The 27,806-nt window shown below is 38.7% G+C and overlaps 1 protein-coding gene across 1 annotated transcript in view; it reads left to right on the top strand.

The window, feature by feature from the left end:
• arid1b (AT-rich interactive domain 1B) overlaps nucleotides 1-27,806 on the top strand; it is a 90,906-nt gene that overhangs the window by 34,703 nt on the left and 28,397 nt on the right. Inside the window, exon 5 of the mRNA XM_077731004.1 lies at nucleotides 26,262-26,532. Within this exon, the coding sequence (XP_077587130.1) occupies nucleotides 26,262-26,532 (271 nt within the window). The remainder of the gene's footprint in view (nucleotides 1-26,261; nucleotides 26,533-27,806) is intronic.

The following is a 27,806-nucleotide window of genomic DNA, read 5'->3' on the forward strand; positions in this document are numbered from 1 at the left end:
TGACATTTTTTGGGGACCCATGGGACATTGTGACTTTTTTCTCTTCCCCCCCCAACAAGTCCTAAAAGTTGCCTTTTAGTCTCTCTCCAAAATCTGGCGTCACATCACACGACAGACACATCCCAAAACAACAACATGACACTTTGGCGACCTGTGCTGCCTCCCACCTGCCACAGGAAAAGAGAAAAAGAGATGACAGTGCCTTTAGATCTTACATCAAAACACCAGAAAGTGCAAAGAGAAGCCAGTTGGGTAGAAAAAAATAATTAAAATAGGAAAAAAAAAATAACAGTTACAAGTGTAGCATGACAGCTTGGCGGAGAACACAAATAAATCTGCTTTCCCTTTTCTTAGCGAGCATTACATGTTGGACTAAAATAACTTAACCTTTTCCCATGGAAATGTGTTGGGCTGTAGTGTATAATTGTTTATTATAATGCTGTTTTATGGGGCAAATGTAATTATTGTATTTTCTTGCGTATATGAAACTCAGAAAAAGAATGACTGTAGTAGTAGTAGTTGTTGTTGTTGTTGTTGTTGTTGTAGTAGTAGTTGTTGTTGTTGTAGTGGTTGTATTTATAGTAGTAGTATTGGTAATAGTAGTAGTAATGGTAGTAAATGTTGTAGTAGTTGTATTTGTAGTAGTAGTAATGGTAGTAATTGTTGTAGTAGTTGTATTTGTAGTAGTAGTAATGGTAGTAATTGTTGTAGTAGTTGTATTTGTAGTAGTAGTAATGGTAGTAATTGTTGTAGTAGTTGTATTTGTAGTAGTGGTAATGGTAATGGTAATTGTAGTAGTTGTATTTGTAGTAGTTGTATTTGTAGTAGTTGTATTTGTAGTAGTAGTTGTAGTAGTAATTGTAGCAATTGTAGTTGTAGCAATTGTAGTTGTAGCAATTGTAGTTGTAGCAATTGTAGTTGTAGTTGTAGCAATTGTAGTAGTAGTTTTAGTTGTAGCAATTGTAGTAATTGTAGTAGTAGTCGTAGTATTAGTAGTAGTTGTAGAAGTAGGGGTAGTAATTGTAGTAGTAGTAGTAGTAATTGTAGTAGTAGTAGTAATTGTAGTAGTAGTAGTAATTGTAGTAGTAGTAGTAATTGTGGTGGTAGTAGTAGTAGTAGTAATTGTGGTAGTAGTAGTAGTAATTGTGGTAGTAGTAGTAGTAATTGTGGTAGTAGTAGTAGTAGTAGTAATTGTGGTAGTAGTAGTAGTAGTAGTAATTGTGGTAGTAGTAGTAGTAGTAATTGTGGTAGTAGTAGTAGTAGTAGTAATTGTGGTAGTAGTAGTAGTAGTAGTAATTGTGGTAGTATTTGTAGTTGTTGTACTATGTACTATGCTTTTAATGGGAATTTATACTTGCTCTTCTAGGCCAAAAATATGACCTTCCCTGCTCATTTTGTATGCTTTCTACTCAGTAATCTATCTGTTGCTGGAAATCGAACAAAAGCGACCTTTCGGCGTCTCGGCTAAAGATAAGTTAAGGTAGCAAAGGGGTGAAAAACCTTTCTGCCAATAGAAACACACAGTGCCAGACGTAGACTGGTTCCAGTCACTACATGTTCCCGGGCTCTCCGGCGCTCCCCTGACAGCCTGCCAAGTTGCCGTGCCGCCTCCTCTGCTCCGAGACACGGGAATGGATGGCCGCTCATGTGGAAAGGCACAGTGAGAAACGGGGTGAGGAGGTGAGGGAGAACGGGGGAGGCGACAACGGGGCCGGGAAGCAAATGAGAGGAGAGGGAAAGTATGTCAAGCGTTCAGGTGAAACGTTAGCAACGGGTTTTTTGGGGGGAGGCTTTTTTTTGGCACTTGTTTGGCTTGACGGGGACGCTAAATGAAGGTCAGCCGGGTCTGCCAGAAACGTGTTAAATATTACTACCCGCTCTTATTTGAAGTACTTTTAGTTGCTGTATTTTTGGGGGGGAAAAGTCCCATCTAGCCAAAGAATAGACTGGAGTATAATGCGCGTTTTTGGGAGGGTATTTTTTATTGTTTTTGTTGGAAATGGAGGATGTGAAAGGTAAAATTAATGGTTGGAAAATGGAAAATGACAAGGTAGATAGTAGGGGTGGGTTTTGTATCATATCTGGTTATTACTTGATCTGGATTAAATGTGCTATTTCACTTTAAGACCATTTTTTTTAGTTGGAATTTTAATTTTATTAAGGATAGCCTCTTGACATTTTTATATTGCAGTTTTTCTATATCACTTTGCAAAAAAATGTATCCAAATTGACGTCAAAGTACATTCCTGCCAAAAAAATGTGTCAAATCCATTTTTTTTGCTGCTGCAGAAGCAAAAGGAATATTAACTTTCACTCTTGACAATGTCAAGCTTGCCCTTCTCGGAGTGTCGGGTCATAAATGATTGACAAGTCGCAGCTGGAGAGGCCTGCTAACCTACTCTTAAACACGCCATGGTACCCCCACACCACACACACACCAAAAACACACACACCAAAAACACACACACAAAAGTACTCTATATCCGAAAAATGTCTGTTAGCCTTTACAGCAGTATTTTCCAAATCTTTTCAAGCAGAGTAAGGGTTGAGAAAAATATGTCAAGGCACTCTACCAGCTAAAAATTTAAAAATAAAGCAAGAGGGTGAGAATACAGACACAGAAAAATACATTTTAGACAATTAAATAGGTCATAAATAAGTTGTTAAAAAATACAATTAAAATAAATAAAAATACATAAAAATTAATAAAAATAAATACATGTAAATACATATAAATAAACATACATAAATATACATGAATATAAATTAATATAAATAGAAATACAGATACATAATAATACATAGAAATACATAAAAAATACATAAATCTGAAATTAAATAAATAAGTACAAAAGTACAAGTAAATAAACATAAATACAAAAATACAGATACAAATAAACATAAATACAAATTAATGAACAAATACAAAGAAATAAACATAAGTAAAAATAAATAAACATGAATAAAAATAAGTAAAAATAGATAAAAAAATAAATGAATAAGCGTAGCTAAAATGCATCCCTAAAGAACTGACATATTTTCTATTTACTCTGCGATTAATTGACTTATTACACATCGCGCCAGGCTTCGTCCAATTAGAGCGCCACCTTTAGCTCGAACGTGATCCTCGTCAGGTTTGAGAAGAGTTGAAAAGAAAACCACCATTAGCCCTCCCTTTTTAAACTTGAATGTTGACTCTGAATTCCTCCCATCGTGCCAACCCATGGCGGCGGCGGACACGGCGCTCACGTGGAGGAGAGACGCACTCAAAAGAAAATCTCCCGACGGGGATCTGTAAAATTCTTTCTCTTGCGAAGGATTTTAGTTGCATCTTGATGCTTGCTCGGACTTGGTGGCACCTGGTGGGAACTCTGCTGGCTAGCGTAGCTTGTTAAATCGAGATGGTAACACCACGCTAAGGCGCTAAGAGCGAGGAAGGTGCTGGATTTTTTGTGTTTTTTTTTTTTTTTGACCCCGGACTGGCTTTATGATATGAGACTGAAGGGAAATGGAGAGGAATGAACTTGGTTAAGAAAATACCAGTTTGGTTCCACTGGAGGAATTGAGGGCCAATAGGGGAGTGCTGATTGGCTGGTGAACATTTTTGAACGTAAACAACAAGACAAAGCTTTCATACTGTCATGTGTTTTTTTGTTTGTTGTTATTTTGCACAGAATTTGTGTTAATGGCTTGCGTTTCACTCTAATGTGTCCAATCCATTAGCTGCCGACTTGTTGCCATATCAATGTTTGTTGGTTTGAATGGAAGAAAGAAAAAAAGGAAGAAAGAGTAGATGTCAGGATTAAAAAAAAATGGAAGAATTGGGTCTGGTTTGATGGTTAGTGTGTTGGGCTCGCAGTTCTGGGGTCAAAGGTTCGATTCTGGATGGAAAAGTAGTCAACATGGATAAGTAGTACTTATAGATAAGTAGTACTTATAGATAAGTAGTACTTATAGATAAGTAGTACTTATAGATAAGTAGTACTTATAGATAAGTAGTACTTATAGATAAGTACTACTTATAGATAAGTACTACTTATAGATAAGTACTACTTATAGATAAGTACTACTTATAGATAAGTAGTACTTATAGATAAGTAGTACTTATAGGTAAGTAGTACTTATAGGTAAGTAGTACTTATAGGTAAGTAGTACTTATAGGTGAGTAGTACTTATAGATAAGTAGTACTTATAGATAAGTAGTACTTATAGATAAGTAGTACTTATAGATAAGTAGTACTTATAGATAAGTAGTACTTATAGATATGTAGTACTTATAGATAAGTAGTACTTATAGATAAGTAGTACTTATAGATAAGTACTACTTATAGATAAGTAGTACTTATAGATAAGTAGTACTTATAGATAAGTAGTACTTATAGATAAGTGGTACTTATAGATAAGTGGTACTTATAGATAAGTGGTACTTATAGATAAGTGGTATTTATAGATAAGTGGTACTTATAGATAAGTGGTACTTATAGGTAAGTGGTACTTATAGGTAAGTGGTACTTATAGGTAAGTGGTACTTTTAGGTAAGTAGTACTTATAGATGAGTAGTCCTTATAGATGAGTAGTCCTTATAGATGAGTAGTCCTTATAGATAAGTAGTACTTATAGATGAGTAGTCCTTATAAGTAGTCCTCATAGCTAAGTAGTCCTCATAGCTAAGTAGTCCACATAGCTAAGTAGTCCACATGGATAAGTAGTCCACATGGCTAAGTAGTCCACATGGCTAAGCCTTGTGAGGATAAGTGGTTCAGAAAATGAATTTCTGTCCTTGAAGTGAGTTCTAAATAGATATGATTTGGTGTGTCTGCTTTTTCTTCTTCGTCTTCAAAGTTTTTTCGGTCTCTATCCCCCTGTCGAGCGGCCAAATCTCTTTTTTTGAAGTTAGGGTTCATGAATTTTAGATGGAGGGTGTTTATCCTTCTCACGAATGGACGTTTTTATGCTTTGTTAGTTAGCACGTTCGCCGAGGGTTGAGTCGGTGCGATCCGCCGACTGGTGGCCACTGGGACTCGCTGTAGTGGCTCCTTTTGCCTTGTTTTCTAGTCCCTGCCTTATCAATATGCATCCTGCCAGGAGCTTGCCACTTGACATGATTGCTCAGAAAGGGCAAGCACATTTTGTCCCGCATAAAAAAAACACACCCACATACTATAGTGTGTGTGTGGTAGCTCCAAATATGCACTTGATGTGTCCTGGGAATGTGTCTTTATGGAGTGCTTGAGTGTTCAACTTTTGCCTTTGGCTGTCTTTTTTGTCTCCTTCATTCATTTTTTTTTGCAATTGTAGCAGTCAACATCATAGATAAGAGTCTACCTCATAGATAAGTAGGTGTCTACCTCATAGATAAGTAGTTGTCTACCTCATAGATAAGTAGTTGTCTACCTCATAAATAAGTAGTTTTCTACCTCATAGATAAGTATGTGTCTACCTCGTAGATAAGTCTACCTCGTAGAGAAGTCTACCTCGTAGATAAGTCTACCCCGTAGATAAGTCTACCCCGTAGATAAGTCTACCCCGTAGATAAGTCTACCCCGTAGATAAGTCTACCCCGTAGATAAGTCTACCCCGTAGATAAGTCTACCCCGTAGATAAGTCTACCCCGTAGATAAGTCTACCCCGTAGATAAGTCTACCCCATAGATAAGTCTACCCCGTAGATAAGTCTACCCCGTAGATAAGTCTACCCCGTAGATAAGTCTACCCCGTAGATAAGTCTACCCCGTAGATAAGTCTACCCCGTAGATAAGTCTACCCCGTAGATAAGTCTACCCCGTAGATAAGTCTACCCCGTAGATAAGTCTACCCCGTAGATAAGTCTACCCCGTAGATAGGAGTCTACCGCATAGATAAGTCTACCTTAGAGATAAGTAGTTGTCTACCTCATAGATAAGTCTACCTTATAGATAAGTAGTTGTCTACCTTATAGATAAGAGTGTACCTCATGGGTAAGTCTACCTCATAGATAAGTAGTTGTCTACCTTATAGATAAGAGTGTACCTCATGGGTAAGTCTACCTCATAGATAAGTAGTTGTCTACCTTATAGATAAGAGTGTACCTCATGGGTAAGTCTACCTCATAGATAAGTAGTTGTCTACCTTATAGATAAGAGTGTACCTCATAGGTAAGTCTACCTTATAGATAAGTAGTTGTCTACCTTATAGATAAGTAGTTGTCTACCTTATAGATAAGTAGTTGTCCACCTCATGGATAAGTAGTTGTCCACCTCATAGATAAGTACTCAGTCTGCTTTGACTCCTGAGTTAGCATAGTTATAGTTAGCATAAATCAAATTCACCTTGAATTGTACTGCTACAACATTTTTCCCTCTTTTACTTTGAAAGTACTGCAGCAGTCAGTTCAAAGCAAAATAGCCTAGTATGTGCGTATGTCCGTGGGTTTGCGATGGAGAGAATGACGGACTGGACGTCTCGTCATTTATTCCCATCAAAGAAGGGCCTGGCTTGGAGGAGTACTTGTCCTTCCTTCCACCATCGGGTGCCTCATCAATGAAAAGTAATGTGCGATGGCGGAGAGCGAGCGAGGCAAGGTCGGCCATCGGTCGTCGGCGACCAGTCGGTTGGCCGGCGGAAAGAATAAAGAATGGGGAAGGACTCCTCCGTCTTGGAGAAGGACAGGAATGAATTGATTTAGATAGAGTGGTGATGTGTCAGAGGTCGGCGTGTCCCAGCCACACAAAAGACTTCTCCTCTTTTCAATTGGGTGACCTTTTGACCTTCTTCTCAGGACAGTCGGAAATTGCTGGGGAAAAGAAAAAATCACTTTCTCAACCAGGAGAAAAATACTTTGAATTTTAAGTACACATTTTGTAGCAAAACTATGGAAAAATAAAGGATTTTTTTTTCTCCAGCAATTTAAGTTTTTTTAACTAAAAATATTGCCATTTTAAACTTAATGCGTTGATTTTTTTCAAAATGTGATGTCATCTTTATCTATTATTTTGAAAGTTCAGTCGCGTGTTCACTTTCTTTGGAAAAAAAATATAAAAAAATATCTGAAAATTAGATTATATTGCGCTTTTTTGTGCAGGTAAATCGTAACATTTTATATAATTTAATATAATTTAAATATAATTTTGTCCTTTTGGCAGATCTGGTTTTTATGTTGGGACGTGAAGAATTTTTTAAAACTAATCACAAACAAGGTTGAGATTAGCAGGCTAAATTAGCAATTGTTAGCATAATTTTTTTTAGATGACTATATACACAACAAAATAACAGGCTGTCACTTTTAATAGAAAGAAAAAAAACAAGTCAAACTAAGAATTAGACCCATCCTAAACTGCGCCTTATAGTCCGGCAAATACAACAGTCCCATAAAGCAAAATACCCTAATGTTGATATTAAAGCGTACAATGTAAAAATAGCGATCATTTCCTAGCACGTAAAACATGATTGAACTGATGTTTGGACCCAAATCCCCCTTCCGTTGTTTCCTTTGACCCGATTGGCCCTTCCTTCCCTATCTTAACCACTCAGTGAGTCGGAAAGGCCGCAGTCTTTACAAGTCATTTCCCCCTAAAAGGCTTTTTGGGTGGGCTAACGCCACTTCCATTTAAGCCGAAAAGTAGCCAGTCAGCCGTCTGACCTGCAGGTCAGCTGACTCCAAATGGCTTTTTTGCTATAAAGCCGCCGACTGCTTGAACTTATGTTTCAGCCCCATTTGCCATGTTTCCTTTTTGGTGTGCGGGCTTTCGGGTTAACGTGACGTGATTTGAATGTATTTGCGTAAAAGACGGGAAGAAGATTAACGCGGCAGTGGGAAATAATCGCACCTGTGATTGGAAAATGGATTAGAGACACTCTGATCCTGTTTGAATATTTGCGAGATAGCGTAGGGACCTTGTTCAAACATCAGAATGCCTTTACTTTCTTAAGTTATTCCGTCATCATCTGTACAATAACAAACTATCTCTGTTCTTAAAATGTATAGGTATAGGTATAGGTAAAGGTTTAGGTATAGGTGTGTGTATATGTATGTATGTATATGTGTGTATACATACGTGTATATGTATATATGTATATATATATGTGTATGTGTATATATGTATATGTATATGTATATGTATAAAATATGTATATGTATATGTATATGTATATGTATGTATATATGTATATATGCATATATGTATATGTATATATATGTATGTATATGTATATATATGTATGTATATGTATATATATGTATGTATATATGTATTTGTATACATGTATGTATATATGTATTTGTATACTTGTATGTATATATGTATGTCTATATATGTATTTGTATGTATATATGTATATGTATGTATATACATGTATATATATGTATATGTGTATATGTATGTAAATGTGTATATGTATGTATATATGTACATGTGTATATATGTATCTGTATATATGTGTGTATATGTATATACATGTGTATATGTATGTAAATGTGTATATGTATGTATGTGCATGTGTATGTGTGTATACATGTGTGTGTATATGTATATGTATATATATGTATATATATGTATGTGTATGTATATATATGTATGTGTATGTATATATATATGTATATATATGTATATGTATATATATGTATATGTATATATATGTATATGTATATATATATATATATGTATATGTGTATATATATGTATATGTATATATATGTATATATATGTATATATGTATATATGTATATATATGTATATATATTTATATGTATATATATTTATATGTGTATATATATGAATATGTATATATGTATATATGTATATATATGTATATATATTTATATGTATATATATTTATATGTGTATATATATGAATATGTATATATGTATATAAATATGTATGTGTATATTTGTGTGTACGTAGTATAGTTTTTTCCACTTTTTTTTTTTCGATTATAACGACCACGCCCGGTCTCCATTATCTGCGATATTTGAGGGATTACTGTATCGTTATTTTTCCTAGGCACAGTCTTGATAGTCCTGTCCCAAAAGTAATCAAACAACTGTTGCACGGCTGAACAACTACCACCCAAAAAAAAAATCCCCGCCTCACCTCGTCTAACGTTTACGTTCCCGGTCGCGTAGCGGTCCCTCGACATGACTACGATCCAGCTGATATATCTCAACAACGGAAGAATATACGATATCACGGCGGCGAGCAAACGTGTGTGTGTGTTGTTATCTTTTATGCTCTTTGTGAATATCACGAGATGGTCTTTGGGATAGATGGCGTGCTTTGATGACGCCCGTGTCACCGCCGTGACATTTTGTCACTTGTGTATGTGCGCACCACCTCATAATACAGCGGGATCAAACACCGGCACCCATCGCCAACGTGGGTTTTTTTCTTCGTGCGAGCTGTCGCCAACGTTTTCACGTTTACGGGAAGAGAAATGCGTGCGTCAAATCTCATTGGCCCCCCACACATGCTTTCTAGGATGGTATCCGCTTCCTTTTTTTGTGTGGTGTGTTTTTGGGTAATAAGTTGGAATGCTACATGGTAACTGAAGGATGAAATTGAGATTTTTTTGGGGGGATTTATGTTGTTATTTTGTGTTTTTTAGACTTGGATGGATTCGGGTTTATTTGGTGTCAATTTGCTACTTAAGTGTGCATTTTTTGTGGGTTATTTTTGGGTGTTAGATGTAATGCCCATGTTTGTCCGCCAGATGGCGGACAGAAAGAGCTCGATATAGCAGTCGAAAGCCGTACACTTTGTAGTACATTTTAGACTTTTACGTGTGCCCTATTTATGTGTGTGAAAATATGTGGTATGTTGCATTTGTAGTTACTTTTTGGAGGATTTTTGTAACTTGGATTTTTTTTCATATCTTGAGTCACTCATTTGCATATTTAAAATTTGTAACCTGAAACGTTTGTACCTAGAGGCATTTGTAAGTAGAGGTATGAGTATACAAGTAGATATATTGATGATGAAAGGGTAATATACAAAGTTATTATCATGTTTGAGAATATGAAGTCATAAGCGTATTTGCGCGGCTAATTGTTTAGTGCTAATTTAGCATGGATTGCGCGTACTGAAAAGTATACCACGGAGACGTCCCTTCCTGCCCGTTCTTAGTTTCAAAGCGCAAATGGAGAGAACATCAACAGGAAGGAAAAGCAGAAAAGAGATAAAAAAGAGGGAAAACTGACAGGGTGTTTGCTCCCACCTGTCTCCATTTGCAAGAAGAAACACAAGTGTGAGAGGAAAAGAAAAGAACGGAAAAAAAGAGACAAAGACGTGAAGACGCCTGGGAAGACTTGAAAATGAGAGCAGAAACAATAGAGGGAGGGGGGAGGAGGGTGGGGAGTTGGAGGGGGGGGGGGGGGGATCAGATGGTTGCGTAGCCCCAAAAGGCGCCTCGCTGTTTGAAGCCAAAGCGCTGGAACAAACGGCAACGTCGACTTCAGAAAAAGGGAAAAAATGGCTAACTGCTAAAGAGGCTCGGTGGAGGGAGATAGGGCTGAACTGGGAATGCTGGGAGAGAACTATTGTTGCACACGGCTATGTCGAACGTTGTGGCTAAAGGGTTCGAACTTGTCAATAAGACGGTGCTTTTTTCGTCAATTTGGTGATTTTCCGTATTGGCCCGAGTATAAGACGACTGTTTTTTGCAAGACTCAATTTTGAAAAAGGACAATTTTTTAGAGAATAAATAATGGCTGTATATCTGTACATATATTTGTATACATGTATATATACCTATATACATGTATATATCCATGTATACATGTATACATGTATATATCCATGTATACATTGATATATACATGGATACATGGATATATACATGTATACATGCATATATACATGTATATATGTATACATGTATATATACATGTATATATGTATACATGTATATATACATGTATATATGTATACATGCATATATACATATATACATATATATATATATATACATATATACATATATACATGTATATATGTATATATGTATGTATGTGTATATATATATATATACATGCGTATATGTGTATATCCATGTGTATAGATGTATATACATGTGTATATGTATGTATATACATGTGTATATGTATGTATATGTATGTACAGGCATATATAGCAAGACTCAAGCTTAAAAAAATACTTTACGAACACCAAATTCATTATTATTACAAAAATTATGTCATTTTCTTTTGTAATTTTCCATCATAATACATCCGATATTTCCCTCATCTTCCCTCCAAATGAACTTTATTTCACTTTCCATCAGAACTGAAATGCGTCCTAGCACTTAAGGACAAAGCCCCTCCCCTAAAATCAAAACCAAGACAAAAGAGCAGCATAAAAAGAGAATAAAAATGAACAAAAAAAATACGTCGGAAGAAGTGAGCCAACATATCAAGTGAGGGAATTATTAAAATGTCTTTAGGGGGGATAAAAGCACCAAATCATTTTTCCGCGCCGTTTTTCTGGGGAAGAATAACACATTAGCGGAACGCCACTTGCTAGTTTTTACCTTCCCGCCAATGCGTCATGTTTTTTACGCGTTAAAAAAGCCACCGACAAACGCCACTTTTATCTTTTTGGGTTCTTTGGTGTGCGTCTGTGATCGGAACTCTAGAGGATTTCACAGCAGCGCTTTTGAAATCATGTCTCCCTCTGATTTGCTTTTCTTCCGGCCTGCCACTCTTTGTCGGCGGCATGTGTATTCCGTGTGTATGTAAATCCCGTGTGCCGATAGGAATCCAGAAGCTAGCAGTTGAGGTTCCAAAAGGGCCAAATGCATCCTTTGGGAGATTTAGAAAGGACATGTTGAGGCGTCGCATTGAGATTTGGTGGAGTGTTTTCAGTATTGGCTCACATAGAAGCATATTTGAGGAAGTGTTGGTACTCGATTGGGTTTGGTTTTGGGTTTGTTTGGTCTAGAATGGACATATTTTGTGAATAGATTCAAATGGGGGGATGCTAAATGTTCAAAGTTATACTTTGTGGTTGAGTTTTTATTTATTTTAGAGTTTAGATTTGGTTAGATGACTTTGTTTGTGTCGTATTTGGGAAATTTCACTAACAATAGCACTCAATTGGGTTTGGTTTTGGGTTTTTCGGAGGGTGGCTATGTCTAGAATGGACAGATTGTCTGAATTGATTCAAATGTAGAACAGATTAATGTGCGAAATTGTATTTTAGAATTGAGTTTTTAGATTTTAGGTTTGATTAGATACATTTATTTATCTTGATTTGGGGAAATTTGATTGTAAAAGTAGCAAGAGGGCGAGAATACAGACACAGAAATAGTTTTGTGACCATTTTTTTGAGTGGTGTTCACCAGTTATGCGCACAAAAATACTATGTAATACTTTTCAAATATTTTTTGGGGGTAGTAGCAATGGGTAATACTTGTAATAAATCAAAAACACAAACATCTAATTTATTATTATGCATGTTTTGGTTTTTTAGATAAAACACCATCTACACTGCTTGTTGTTAAAAAGGAAGTGAACATGCTACTTTCAAAATAATTGAACATTTTGACAACATATAAAATCCAAAACTAATCGTCTCTAGCCGATAAATATATCCGAAAACAGTTTTCTTTAAAAACCCGATCGCTCCACTCAAACTGGGTAATACAAGTTCAAAAACCATGAATATATTGTTAAATCCAAGTCCAAAATGGTCCAACTTTAAAGTCCCACTACAGGAAATGATGCGTCTCTTGATTTTTTGAACTGACTGCACCGCTGACCTTGCCTTCTGAGCCAACCAAGCCGTGTCGAGACATCTTGGCCTAAACCCTCGCGCCTCCCAAATCAATAAGCTAATGGAAAACGCCAGTCCGTGGCTCTGTGTAACGATTTATACGTGTCAGTTCAGAGGGTATTCGCCTCTTAAAGCGTCTCTACAGCCACACCGAAAATCGCTCTCTGGTAAAAGGGAGATTTGGGACGACTTAGCTGACGATTCCCCGTTGCTTCCCAGTTTTTTTGGGCCACAGCTGCGTGTGAAAAGAGCAAAGCGCTAACCTTAGCATTGCTGTGCTGGGACGCAGCTGCTTGTTTGGACTCAGAGCTAGATCAGGGGGTGACGTAAAGAGACAAAACCAGTCAAAAAAATTGAGTTTACACAAAAGAAGACAAAAAAAATGTTTTTATCAGGATCTGGCAGCCATTTTTAACCACCGTACAAAATTTCTACTCTCTAACTTGAACGGTTTGGACAAATGTAGCGAGAGAATCTTAACATACGCACGGAAAATCACGATTTTCAGGATTAGGTCAGGTATTTTTTGTTTTTCTTCTTCTCCATTCCAATTTACTCCAATCATAGCCTTGCCCTTGCTTTATGCGCGTCAGCAGTTTGCTAAATATCTTTGATTTGAGGGGGTAACCAAGCGGGGTATTCCAATCCCTGATTTATTCATTAATCAATTAGGAGGCGTGTCTTAATACGTGGCGAAAAAAGAGAGTGACAATTTGCTCTTAAACTGTCCTCTGATGCCCTTAAGCTTCCTTTTTAGAAATGGAAATAATAATAATAAAAAGACAAAAAAATATATACACACAAATGGGATTGGTCACCCGAACAAATGACAAAAACGCTTATTGATCAGGTGCCGTTTTTTCTGAGGCAATCACAGAAGCATAATGTGTCCTAAAGTCAGATAAGAGGACAACGCTATTCACCCTCGTCTCTTTTGGCGCTCTTCTTCTCCTCGCTAGGATAAGCCCCGCCCCCTCCCTCCGTCCTCTGTTTATGAATTCTCCTTGCTCGGCGGCGGCGGCGAGGCCGACAGAGAAGTTTTAGTATGCAGACTCCCTCAAGGACGGAGTCTTGTTAGAAAGCGCTATCGAGCTGTGTAGCGGCGGCGCTAGCTCGCTTTAGCATGCCGCCCACAAAAGAAGCTTTAAATCGGTCTACATTCTTTCTAGTGGAAAATTGTCCTTAAAAATTGTCAGCCTATATTTTTCTCTTGGGTTTGATGTTGGTTGCGATTATTTTAGCATGATTAGCGGTAGCAAAGGAGATGATCCCATGAAGACACTTGTCCCACTTCTCCATCTGCTTGTGTGTTTTGTTCCCTTGGCAAATCTATCAATCTCTAATTCTTTAATTCCCTCACTCTGCCAATCCTTCTGGCAATTTCCCCCGACTTGATCATGCTCTCCATTTTCTCGTGTTTTTTCCTCTCCTGATGCATTCACCCGTTCATTTTCCGTTCCGTTTATCCTCATGGCCGTCATGGTGTATTGATGTAAATAGACAAAACTAATAAAAAATAGTTTACATAAAATAATAAATTCAAACACTCGTCTATTAGGATCTGACAACCATTTCTAACCACCGTACAACATTTCTTCTCTTTAACTTGTCCGGTTTGGACAAAGGTAGCGAGAGAATGTTAACATACGCACGTAAATCTCTCCGAAAATCACGATTTTTAGGATAAAGGTCAGTTTCTTTGTTTTTTTTTTAAATTTTCTTCTCCATTCCAACATGCTACAGCGTCATGACGTCAACACGCCATGGTATATTGACGTAAAGAGACAAAACCAGTCACAAAAATGGAGTTTACATAAAAGAAGAAATAAAAATGTGTCTATTAGGATCTGGCAGCCATTTCTAACCATCCTACACAATTTCTACTCTCTAACTTGCATAGTTTGGACAAACGTAGCGAGAGAATCTTAACATACACACAGAAATCTCTCCATAAATCACGATTTTTAGCATTAGCTCAGCGGTCTTCAATTTTTTTAAAATTTCTTCTCCATTCCAAGACGCCACAGCGCCATGACATCATCAAAACATGACTTTATCGCTAAAAAGTTCAGTTTTTCCACGTCACCCTCCCTCAAAGACAATATTCACCATATCTCCCAACTTAAGCCTACATATCCTCCCTTTAGCCCCACCCCCTGCCCACTCCCATTCATCTCAGCGTCAAGAAATTAACTCAGCACCCCGCATTGAAATGTCAATGCAAATAACAAAAACACCATAGATAGCACAACACGTTAGCGCACCTGCGAGCTCACATTCTTTGTATGCGAGCGAGGTAACGGCCTTGACTCCCACTTGTAGTCGCAGCATTAAATGGATGCGCGCAATTGGTATTCGCCACTTGGCGGACCTGGGGAGGAGGGGGAGGGGCTTGGGTTGAGGAGATAAAAAATATATATATATATATATAAAAAAAAACCAAGCTGAGATTGAAAATGAATGTGAAGCGCATGATAGGCGGCCTCCTTCCGTTAGTTATCCTATTGTTCCGTCTTCCGTGGCCCCCCCACCCAGCCTCCCCCCCTCCAGAGGGATTTGACTCTAACCGGCCCTGGCGCCCCGTAATGAAACCAAATCTATTTAAAGCCAAAAGCGATGCAAGTTTTAATTTCCTATTCCAGACTTAACCTTTTTGGCTGTGCTGCATTTTCACATCCACTTAATAACTTTTTACCCTCCTCCTCCTCCTCTTCTTCCTTCGTCTCTCTCTAGCTCTCTGTCACTTCTTCTCTCTCTCTCTCGTGCGCCTCGACTCCCCCCGTCGCTCGCCGCTTCCCCCCGGTGGCGAGGCTGCCTCTTCAAGGGCAATATCTGTCAAATGATTCCCTGGTGAAATTAAGACAGAGGCCGTGAAGGAGGAGAGCGAGGGTAAGAGGGAGGTTGAGGGCTCACGGGGGAGTCGGAGGGGGTCATTCACAAATGTCTATGTGGAAGAGGAAGTTCTCCAGTCAGGTTTGAGACCTTCCTCGACACAAACTCTCCCAAGAAAGAAAGATTAACGGCTAGCCGTTAGCCGCCAGGTCGAACGCCGCCGCCGCCACCGCCGCCAACGCTCATTGCCCAATGCCATTTTGTGTCCAAGGCGACCTTAACGTTGACGTCTCATCCTATTTGAATCACATTGCCACCCCCCCAAACCCCCTCTTGCAGTGAGCACAGCGCCGCCTCCTGGTGGGTTTAGATATTACAGGTAGAGATCAGTGTTCTTGTATTGAATTGAAGTGAATGGTTTTGTTATGATGCATTAATTATGAGATTTAAAACGTATGTGTAAAGTAAACAAATAACAACAACAAATAGTCAATAAATAATCAATTAGTTAGTCATAAATTAATATGTAGTCATGAAATAAGTAGTCAAAAACATAAATAGGTAGGGAAATGCATAAATAGGAATAATATACAAACATATGGAAAGATAATCAAAATAAATACATGATAAATAATAATTAATTTTAAAAATTAATAAATAAGCACTTTTCACTTATTTTTTAATGTATTTATAGTCAAAAACAAATAAAGTGAGGTGCAAAAATAACAAAAAAAATGAAAACATCAACATTAAATAATCATAAATAATTACATTTCTCTCACTATCATATTACATCATTTTTATTTCATTTTTTTAATATATTTTTTAATTTTTTTGGGGTGGTATCGTCACCCTTCGAAATCAAATATGGAGATCAAATATCTCAACCAATGGGCACACCCGAGAGCTGAAAATTTACAGCCTCATTCCGTAAATGTCTGAAATCAAATTAACTTTTAACAGGGAGTCATCTGTGGCTTTTGAGCGTGGAGATTGAGGCGCGAGCACCCCCGCCCACAATCCCCCCCATCAACTACCCCCCCCCCCCCCACCCCCACAACGCACACACCTCATAATGAGAAGCCATTATTAGGCTTGTGATTGCAGTCAGGGTGCAGATATTAAAAGTGGCAGCAGAGCCAATGGCGGCGCAGCTTCTCCTGCCCTCTTTGCTATGTCGTATATTTTAAGACAGCTGCTTCGCTAGTTCTAATTAATAGCAATTTAGCCACGCCTTCAAATCAGACAGCTATAATGGGCCGGACTAATTTAACCTAAATATAAATAATTTTTAGTTTAATATATAAGTGGAAAATGGGTAATATTTTATTTATTTAATTTATAATATGCGCTTAATATTAGTGTAAATCAGGAAATAATTTATATATTTAATTTAGATTTTTAGTTCAATATTAACTAAAATAAAATATTTTTTAACTGAAAATACAATTAAAAGATGGATAAAAAAAATGATATTAATAATTTAAAAAGGACAAAATCAGTAAACATAATCTATATCTATAATACTCAATTTGATCCTAAAACAAAAAAATCACCACTCACAATTTAACTCGGACCGCTCAAAATAATCCAGCGGACCACATTTGGCCCGCACACCCCCACTTGAACACCTTATATCTTATCACATAAAAAAACTGAAACAAAGTTACCCTCTAAAGACATGACCAAAAAAACGTTTATTCCTCAACCTCAAAGCCATAAAACCGCCCCCTCAAACAAAAAATACTCTCATATAGGCCGCATATCACCATAGCAAACAACTCTATCTTATAATAGCAATGCAACGTAGCAATATTATCTACCGTAGTACATTGTACGTGTGTATTTGTGTGTATTTGTCAGTGTGCCCTGCAGCGTTAGCCAAGATTACACAGCGCCCAGCGACAGTGTTATAATAAGACGCGCCCGTTAAATCATAACGCCGCGGCTTTTTATATCCCGACACCTTCTGAAAGCGCCCATCACGTTTTTTCGCCGAAAGTTGTTGCCTTTTTGGAGGCCGCTTCATCTTTTCCTTCTATTAGATCACGGTGTGCGCCGCTGTCACCTCGCTTTTCTTTGGGTTTACATCACCCCGGCGCACACCCGCTGACTCGGGGACCTCGGCGAGGACGTTCTGCTCGGTTAGCCGGTGGTCGCTTTATCATGTCTGGGAGGGAAAAGGGCAGCCGAGATGACTTTCTACCAATGGTCACGCTGTGAATATGCAAATGACCTTGGCGCTGATATGTAGGCCTGTCGAGGTAACATATTTTACGCGGCGTTTGATAAATCATTGGCGAGTTTTATTGGCCCCACCCCCTTAAAAAAAGAGAAATGAGCTAATTTGATCATTCATGTAGCAACAATCTTTTAATAGACGAGCCATTACATCATTTTTTTTATGTAAAACCATAATTATAGCATTTTTTTCAAAATAATAATATATAGAATGCTGTAAAATAGGAAATACAGTCATACCTCTACTTATGAATGCCTCTAGGTACGAAAATTTCAAGTTACAACATTTTTATATGACTCAAGATACGAAAAAGATCCAATTTACAAAATCCTCTAAAATGTAAATGCATTTTCTTATCCATTATTTTATTTTGAGTTTTTCAAAGCGATTAAAAACTACAAATGCAACATGGCACATATTTTCATACACACACACATAGGGCACACGCAAAAGTCTTATATGTACTACAAAGTAGACAGCTTTTGGACCTGGTAGAATGGCTATTGTCGCCATCGGCGGACAAACAAGTATTTTCTTTCCAAATATACTGTCAGTTTGTACATTTGTTCTATTTTTCGCATCATTTACCCACGCTGTAAAGCAAACTAGTGATTTTCCATGCGTGAAATTTCCCCTTTTAACCGTGAAGATTGTATTTGGGAGAAGACAGCTGTATACATAGTCTTTCATATTAGCCTCAATGCTAACCCTATACTATGCCTGTTGTTAGCTGGGCTCCAGGAAATTTAATGATATTAAAACCATTGTAAGGGTACATGTTATATGTGGAGGCGGCTTATATGTGAGTAAATACGGTATGCATTAGCTTGAAGATGCACCAAATCAACTGTTCAACAGGCACATTCAAAGTGACGGCAGAACATGGCACACATACAAAGCAATACACCCGGACGGACACCCCGACAGACACAACACACACACTGGCAACACACACACACACACACGTGTACGTAGCAGCGCCGCCACGTCTCGGTTAATCCGAGCTGTCAGTCAGTGCCTAAGGGCCTGCGTGCTGCCGTTTGATTGTAATTGCAAAAACCCCAAGACAGTCGCGGGAGAGCCGCGCCTGTCAATACCGCGCCGTCCGAGATGGATTCCTCCCGCCGTACCCACAATGCTCGGCACGCCATGTGACTTTATGTCGCCGCTTATATGTACTATATGTATATGTACTATATGGACATGTATATGTACTATAGGTATATTTATATGTACTATAGGTATATTTATATGTATATGTACTATAGATATATTTATATGTACTATAGGTATATTTATATGTATATGTACTATAGGTATATTTATATGTATATGTACTATAGGTATATTTATATGTATATGTGCTATAGGTATTATAGGTATATGTATATGTATTATAGGTATATGTATATGTACTATAGGTATATGTATTATAGGTATATGTATATGTACTATAGGTATATGTATTATAGGTATATGTATATTTACTATAGGTATATGTATTATAGGTATATGTATATGTGCTATAGGTATATGTATATGTACTATAGGTATACCTATAGTACATATACCTATAGTACATATACCTATACATATATGTACTATGGGTAGATGTATATGTACTATAGGTAGATGTATATGTACTATAGGTAGATGTATATGTACTATAGGTAGATGTATATGTATATATGTATATTTATCTTTATAGTTTAAAGGGTTTAGTTGGTAGTTGTGAGTGGACCGTGGAATGAATATGTAATTTACATACAAAGTTCACCTCCACTTACGAAATGTTCACGTTATGAAAAAAGTCTTGGAACCAATTAATTTCGTAAGTAGAAGTCTGACTGTACATGTATAATTTTTGGGTTTAATTGTATTCCCTTCGTAATGGACGGTGGGTCACATTTGCTTTGTTGAGTGTGTGTGTTGAATTCCAGCCTCGCGCTGCTTGGCTGGCGTCTTTGTTGTGGCAAACCTCCGACTGTTCCTATCTGGAATTCCCTACGCCTGTTTACCGAGCGGGCTTCTGTTTGAACTGGAATAGACAAACGGCTTTTTCAAAAGTCTCTTTGACGGAGAGCCTAATTTGTTTTCACCGTTTAAAAGTTAGTTTGAAGGCTGGCGAGTGTGGAATCACGCCAACGCCAACGCTGTGCTGGATGGCTTGGATGGACGGTCGGCCATGTTTGTTTGCTTTTATTGACCTCTGTTGTCGGGTAGACGTTTGAAGTATGAGATGGGTGAAGTCAAATAGCAATTTGTCTATTGTTTGGGTTGTTTTGAAATGACATTTATTGCGCGCTGGTGTGAAATGAGGATAACGCTTAGGTGAGTTCTTGTTTTTGTTAATGAGGGTGTTCGATTTTGATGCTTGAATCAAGTGGATTTTTGGCTGCCTGAAAGAAGAAAATAATACTTAAGACAAGGTTATTTAAGTTAAATTTCAAGTTTTTGTTATGTTATGTAGTCTCATAAAATTGTAGTGAACCAAACGTCTTAAAGTTAAGGACAATATTCTACACAATAATGTCATTTTATTGCAGATTTTAACCATTATTATTTGTATTCATTATTTGGTACTTTGTGAGCAGATGTAGTGAATTATAACAATTAAAAAAATGGATTTTTATTGTAATATCCTATTTTTAGATCTTTTTTCAGAGGGTGGGAACGCATTAATTTGTATTTAGATCGTTTCTATGGGAAAAAGTTGATTTGAGATAAGAGTAAATTGACATCTGAGCTCGTATCTCAAGGTATTATTGAAGTTTTGTTTTTTAAAGTGAGAATATAAGTCAGAATTCAAATTAACGTAAACAAATATACTTTAAACTTATCCTCACAAGGGTGCCGGAGCCTATCGCAACACACTTGTTCGTTTTGTTATTTTTTTACGCCATTTGAAGGTCACGTTTAGATGAGCTCGTTCATTCTCATTTTTTTTCCCAGCACACTCAGATCTATTTGAGCTCCGTCTCCGAATTCCACCAATCACGTTATTGATCAGCCGCGCTAGCTGATGGATTACCGAGGCGGACACCATGACAGGCATGTCCAATAGGGGGAGTTTGCCGTCACTCTGGTCAGAACCGACTCAAGACCCCCAAAGCCCCCCATATCTTGCCTTCTGATCAGTCATTTTGACACTGATACGTACGGCTATTTGGCGCAAAGTTGGCTAGCTGACAAGAAACGCCGCCACAGATCCCCAAAGAGGCTTGGATGAAGGATTAAACCCAGAAAGCCCCGCCCCTTAAAAAGTAAATCAATATTCCCTGCCATGGGCAATTTAGAGTGTTAGCCTGCTAACCTAGCATGCATCAGGGAGTTAACTGGAGTACCCGGAAAAAACCCATGCAAGCCCAGGGAAAACTAGCAACCAATTACTATCATGTCCAGGGATACTTTAGCATCCAGTTAGCCTAGCATGCATGTTTTTGGGAATGTGGGAAGAAACTGGAATACCCAGAGAAAACCCACACAAGCCCGGGTGAGAGCGAGCAACCAATTACTATCATGTCCAGGGATACTTTAGCATCCAGTTAGCCTAGCATGCATGTTTTGGGAATGTGGGAGGAAACTGGAATACCCAGAGAAAACCCATGCAAGCCCAGGGAGAACCAGCAACTAATCACTATGATGCCCAGGGATACTTTAGCATCCAGTTAGCCTAGCATGCATGTTTTGGGTATGTGGGAGGAAACTGGAGTACCCAGGAAAATCCCACTTAACCCCAGAGAGAACATGCAAAGACCACACAGTGAGTACCGACCTGGGATCGAACCCACGACCCCAGAACTGCGAGGCCGAAGCACTAAACACAAAATTAAATTTCCGAAAGTTAACCCATGCAATCTTTAGGTTTTTTGGGAAGTATAAGAACAAAAATCTGGACACCCCAATCAACTTTTGTACAATACTTTGGCTTTAAAGTTCTGGGTTCGAATCCAAGTCAGTCCACCTGTGTGGAATTTGCATGTTTTTTTCCCAGGGCTATTTGGAAACTCCCACAATGGGCAACCCAAGGAATCCACCAACATGAAACGAACTAAAACACTCATCAGAGTTTTTTTAGGCACCGATTCATCCGTCTACCTTGGAGAATGAAAAATAGCCACTTGGGGAAAAAAGCCTGGCACGTGTTATGTTAGGATTTGACGAAAATTGGGTAAACACCACAAGCAGCTGGAAGAACACAAAAGAACGACACGGCAGATTGGAAGCAACCTTGTCGTGTTTTTTTCCCGTTATTTTCTTTTTTCGTTCGTTTTCACCGTACGCCACTCGACGCCGTCACTCTGGTTTTCCCTTTCTTAGTTAATCCATTTATTATTCACCATGTTCAGACGACAACACTAAAGCCTCTGAGGAACGTGGCGCCATGAAAGTGTATTAAAGGAAATGCTGTTTCACAAAAAACAGTCATTCTCTTTGAGCCGCTAATTCAGAAAGCACGCTTTAAACTTGCCATTCAACCACTTGGATTGGTCGCTTTTTAAACGAAAGTCGCAGAGTATGTCTTTGTACTCCTTTTTGTAATTTCTTTTACTAATTCCAGGGCCCTCCAAATGCCACATACCCTATTTACTCGCATATAAGCAGCCCCCACGTATAACCCGCACCCTTAAAATCGTTAAATTTTAAAATTTCCCGCGTATAAGCCCACCCCTGATTCACAAAACAAGTCTATTCTTCAGGTTGTGCGACTTATAGTCCGAAAAATACGGTACACTTCATTTGCAGTGGGAGCAGATTGCGCAATATTGTGGTAACCTTGCATTGCCTGTTGAAATGTCTTATTTTGAAGTTCAGACCACAGTCAGATAGCCTGTCTTCGTTTGCCAAAAGCCCCCCCCCCCTGACCCCCCCTAGCTTTTCCAATGGCCCTGTCTCTTTGCCAGGGCGGGCGATTACCCACACTCTCCTCCAATTATGGGCTGATTATTCGGCTGCACTCTAATTGACTAGGGAGATATGCAAATGGCTGTCATTTGGGATGATAAAGGATGCGGGCGCTGGATGCCCCTTGCATTATTTAGCCCGGGCGTGAAGGATGTGGCGTGTGCATTAATTGCTGAGAAGAGAGAGGTTAAGCTGAACGAGCAGCTGAATTAAAAATGACGCATTTACAAAACACACACACACACACACACACATTTGTCGTCGCATCCTAGCTTGAGTCCTCTCGATAGTGTGGCTATCGTTGTAAGCTGGAAAAAAGGGAATACAGTCATACCTCTACTTACGAATGCCTTTGAGTACCAAAGTTTCAGGTTACAACATTTTTTATATGACTCAAGATACAAAAAAGTAGTAGTAGTAGTAGTAGTCGACATAGTAAATAAGTAGTAGTAGTCTACATAGTAAATAAGTAGTAGTAGTCTACATAAAAAATAAGTAGTAGTCTACATAGTAAATAAGTAGTAGTAGTCTACATAGTAAATAAGTAGTAGTAGTCGACATAGTAAATAAGTAGTAGTAGTCGACATAGTAAATAAGCAGTCGTAGTCGACATGGTAAATAAGTAGTAGTAGTCGACATAGTAAATAAGTAGTAGTAGTCGACATAGTGGGGTAGTAGTAGTAGTAGTAGTAGTCGTCGACATAGTGGGGTAGTAGTAGTAGTAGTCGTCAACATAGTAGGTCAGTAGTAGTAGTAGTCAACATAGTAGGTCAGTAGTAGTAGGAGTAGTCAACATAGTAGGTCAGTAGTAGTAGTAGTAGTAGTAGTAGTCAACATAGTAGTAGTAGTAGTTCTAGTAGTCAACATAGTAGTAGATGAGTAGTAGTAGTAGTAGTAGTAGTCAACATAGTAGTAGATGAGTAGTAGTAGTAGTTCTAGTAGTCAACATAGTAGAAGATGAGTAGTAGTAGTAGTAGTAGTCAACATAGTAGTAGATGAGTAGTAGTAGTAGTAGTAGTAGTAGTAGTAGTAGTAGTAGTAGTAGTAGTAGTAGTAGTAGTAGTAGTAGTAGTAGTAGTAGTCAACATGAATAAATGGTCACGAAAAGTGTTAGCTAAAAACTGAAAAGTTTGGCTTTGCCTGTAATGTTGACAATCGTTAATAATGTTCTTATGTTATGTTTTGTTGTTGTGGTGACATATTTACATTGGCAGATAATGTAGAAGTGGTGTTAAAATTCTGGCCTTTTACCTTTTTTTTCCCCGCGTCTTTCTTTCCTTTTCTTTTTTTTCCTTTTCTTTACTTAATAGCACTTAGCGAAAGGCAGTTCAGTAGGTGCTCTACAGGGGAGTTACATTAAAAACCACAGAAAGCACACACATTAAAAAGTCCATTCGGATTCATTTGCATTTGCCTTTTATTTGTATTTGGCCTCCGACGACGGTTGGGGGAGGATGAATAAACATCTTTATGTAATATCGCCTTTTCCCCGGGCCTCCACAGGCCCGTAAAGACGGAACGCACGGCGTCCGGAAACCGACAAATATGCGCGTTGTTGCGATGAGTGCAGTGGTCCCGGGGGTCTACCCACCGTAGCCATCGGACTTAATTACAGTTCACATCAAAATATTTACCCGCAGAAGAAAAAGTGTGGATAAAGTTCACCTTTTGTGTACACAGAGGGGTTATTTCTGTATGTGGTTACAATCCCATTGTGGGTATGTAAGATTAGAATGCACTTTTACTTTTAAAACAGTACCTATGGATGCATCAAAATAGAAGAGGCATTCTGGGAGTTTTTATTTTTTTTGTTAAAGTTGAAGTTGGAAGCTAATGGTCAACATTTTTATTTAGTATATCAAGTTTGGGTAGTTGCTAAGGTTTGGATATGTGATATTTATAAATATAAATGTATATATAAATGTATATGTAAGACAATATGGGCAACTAAGAGGGTCAAAAAGAAGATTTAGACCAAATTTAATGTCTAGAAAAGATCTATCCACTCTGAGAAAAGCTGTCAGTTTATTCATGGAGGAATTATGTTAAACTATCATGCAGTCGATTTTCTAATATTTATCCACAAAGGTGCGCGCATGCGCTGTGGCGCACTGCTCCACGTCCGGTAAAATGATGCGGTTTACGTCACATATTTACTTCCGCGCCAAGAGTAAATCTTCACGACTCTGATTGGCTGTGTTTGATCCGCATTTTCCTCAGGTGGCGCCGCCGTTTGGCTGCTTAGCATTCATTAGCATATAGCTTCGGTCGAGCTGCTCCCAAGCTTTTAACATGTCGAAACAAGTCAAAATAAAAATGAAATACGGTTCTTTTAAGGCGCAATGGCGGTTGGGAAATGTGCAAAGAGAAGAACAAGCGCTGAATTGGGGTGAGAAAGTTATCCGTCGAACGAAGCTAAAGTTGTAAGCGAGTTTTCCAATGGTAAAATATAGCAAACAAATGTAAACTTTACTATGTCAAATGGTTCAGCAGAAAAGTCATTTGAACGAGTATGAGACGTGAAAAGGACCGACATGACAAATAAGGTAACATTTAAGTCAGTTGTGTATATTTTAGTATCATTTATTAAAACGTTTTTTTCCGTAGGTATTAATCATTCATTACATATGGGTTGTAGACACATACGTGCCAACTTGTTTTCCCATATATTATACATATTTTAATCATTTAAAATTGTGTACAACATCTTAGTATATGATTTTATTTAGATATTTATATATTCTATTCATTTCATGAACTGCTTTATCCTCACTATGGTCGCGGGGGGTGCTTGAGCCCATCCCAGTTTACGTTGTTGAATTTTTTTTAGATATATCCTCCATGTTGGAAAGGTTAAAGGTCACCAGCCGTTGTGTGAAATCCGTGTAGGGAAAAACATATTAAACCAAAGGAGCATTGTAATATTTTAATGGCTGTGTTTTACTAATATAATAGGCATATTTGGAATGAACTTTTATAGAGTGAAAGGGTGTTAAGGTTTAGCACCCTTTTATTGTTTTTGCGCTACGACTTTTTTGGGCTGGGGCCACGCAGCTGTGCTCAAGTGCGTGTATAATCCAAACGAGCTAGTAAGCAAATTACTCCGACGCATTTTGCCACCTCTAAACTGCCACTGGAAAAAAGCTGGCAATGGTAGCCAATTAGACAAAATGCAATTATGTATTCTCATCCATTCACGTGATTAGCCCATGGGTTAACAACCTAGCTGCGTATCACGTTAGCTGCTGGATTCGGAAAAAGCCATCGCCATGGATACACACTGGCTGTCATGGTAACCTACAGTGGAAAAATAACCCCTGGTGCGATTAGGCGACCGCTCTTTTAGGACAACCGGATGACCTTAATGGCCGAGGGTTTACGAGGGCAAACTTTTTGGGCCCGGGGGCCACATTGACTTTAAAAATGTGACAGAGGGGCGGGGTCAGCACAAGATACAATACATATAAAAAAGTGCATCCGTTAACAGTACATATGAAACATAAACTGAAAATTCACGTTTTTGTTTTTGTCTGTTCCAGGATCTGTCCGGCTCCATTGATGACCTCCCCACTGGGACAGAGGCTGGTCTGGGATCAGCCGTTAGCGGCGCTAGCAACCCAGGAGAGCAAACGGGCGCTAGCATCCAGAGACAATCGCCCTACTCTCCCCACGCCTCGCCACGCCTTCCTAGCCAGAGGGGCGGTCCTTCGCCTTCCCCCGTGGGCTCACCCGCGGGGTCCAGTCAGTCTCGTTCGGGTTCTGGGCCCATCTCGCCCGCCAGCGGACCCAACGCCGGGAACAACACGGCAGGTAAGACTGACTAGCATTTGTATCGTAAAGCTATCATTCCCGAAAGAGCATTTCCGACATGTTGATTTTAGTTTGACCTTTCTGTTGAGTTACCGGGACTTAAAAACTAAGCCAAATTTCATTTGTGCGTGAAGGCGTGTCTTGGAAGGATTTCCGAAAGGTCAAAAAGTTTGACGCCAACCACATTACAATGTTTAATTAAAAAAAATATATATGAGAGAAATTGTAAAATTCAACGATTTTAAGGCAATTTTAAGGAGTTGGCTTATATGCGGGTGCTGCTTATATGCGAGAAAATAAGGTAAGTGTGCAGTGGCGCAGTGGATGAGTGGTTCGTGTGTTAGGCTCACTATTTTGGGGTCAAGGGTTCGATCCCAGGTATAGAGTTTATAGGCTAAACTAGGCTAATATAATGCTACATTTTCCCTCAGAGTAGTTAGCGCATCAGCATCACAGTTTAGGGGTTGAGAGTTTAATTCCAGGCTAGCATGGGTCTTCTCCGGGTACTCCAATTTCTTCCCACAGCCACATATGTGTATGTATGTGTGTGTTTGGTGTGTGTGTGTGTAGGTCCACGTCCAAACTGGCCTCCCTGCCACCTCTCTGCCCCACTGAGCATTTGAGCGACATATCAGCGCCCCTCAGAGCTGTCAATCAATATGATGAGGCGGGCCAAAATGTCTTGAGTGAAATGCTGATGTCAGCCCCCACCCACATCCCCCCCTTCCTCCTCCTCCTCACCAAAATGATTGACACTAATGAAAACCGGAACAGTACTCTCACCGACCGCCTTGCCAAGAATCGTGTGGAGAATCCCGACTCGGGCGGCGAAACCAATCGCGGGGACGTGATTAATCCAAAAATATTTTGAAAGCGCTCTCTCCCCGCGCCAAATAAATGGTGATAAAGCGCGTCCTATTTGGCGAGCTTTCGCCGCTTTACTACGGCGGCTTTGAATTAGATCAACGCTCAGCCTGTTAATGCGGTTAGCACGTATCTGATTAGGAAAGACTCCACTTTCTAACTCTTCATCGCCATTTAAGACGTGTTCATTAATCCGCCTGTTTGAGTTGGCGAATCAGAGATAAGCAATGTGTGTGTATGTGTGTTTTTGTGGATGGCTGGGTGTGTATGTTAAGGACATGCAATACTGTCTTCGCTTCATTACTCAGTTTTATGAACAACAATGTCCACTAAATCAACAAAAGCTTAGTACGAGACTTAATTAGCCGGCAAAATAAATAGTTTTAGATCTTTAAGATGCATTACTGACT

This window comes from Stigmatopora nigra, chromosome 13 (genome assembly GCF_051989575.1).
Source record: "Stigmatopora nigra isolate UIUO_SnigA chromosome 13, RoL_Snig_1.1, whole genome shotgun sequence".
Lineage (NCBI taxonomy): Eukaryota > Metazoa > Chordata > Actinopteri > Syngnathiformes > Syngnathidae > Stigmatopora > Stigmatopora nigra.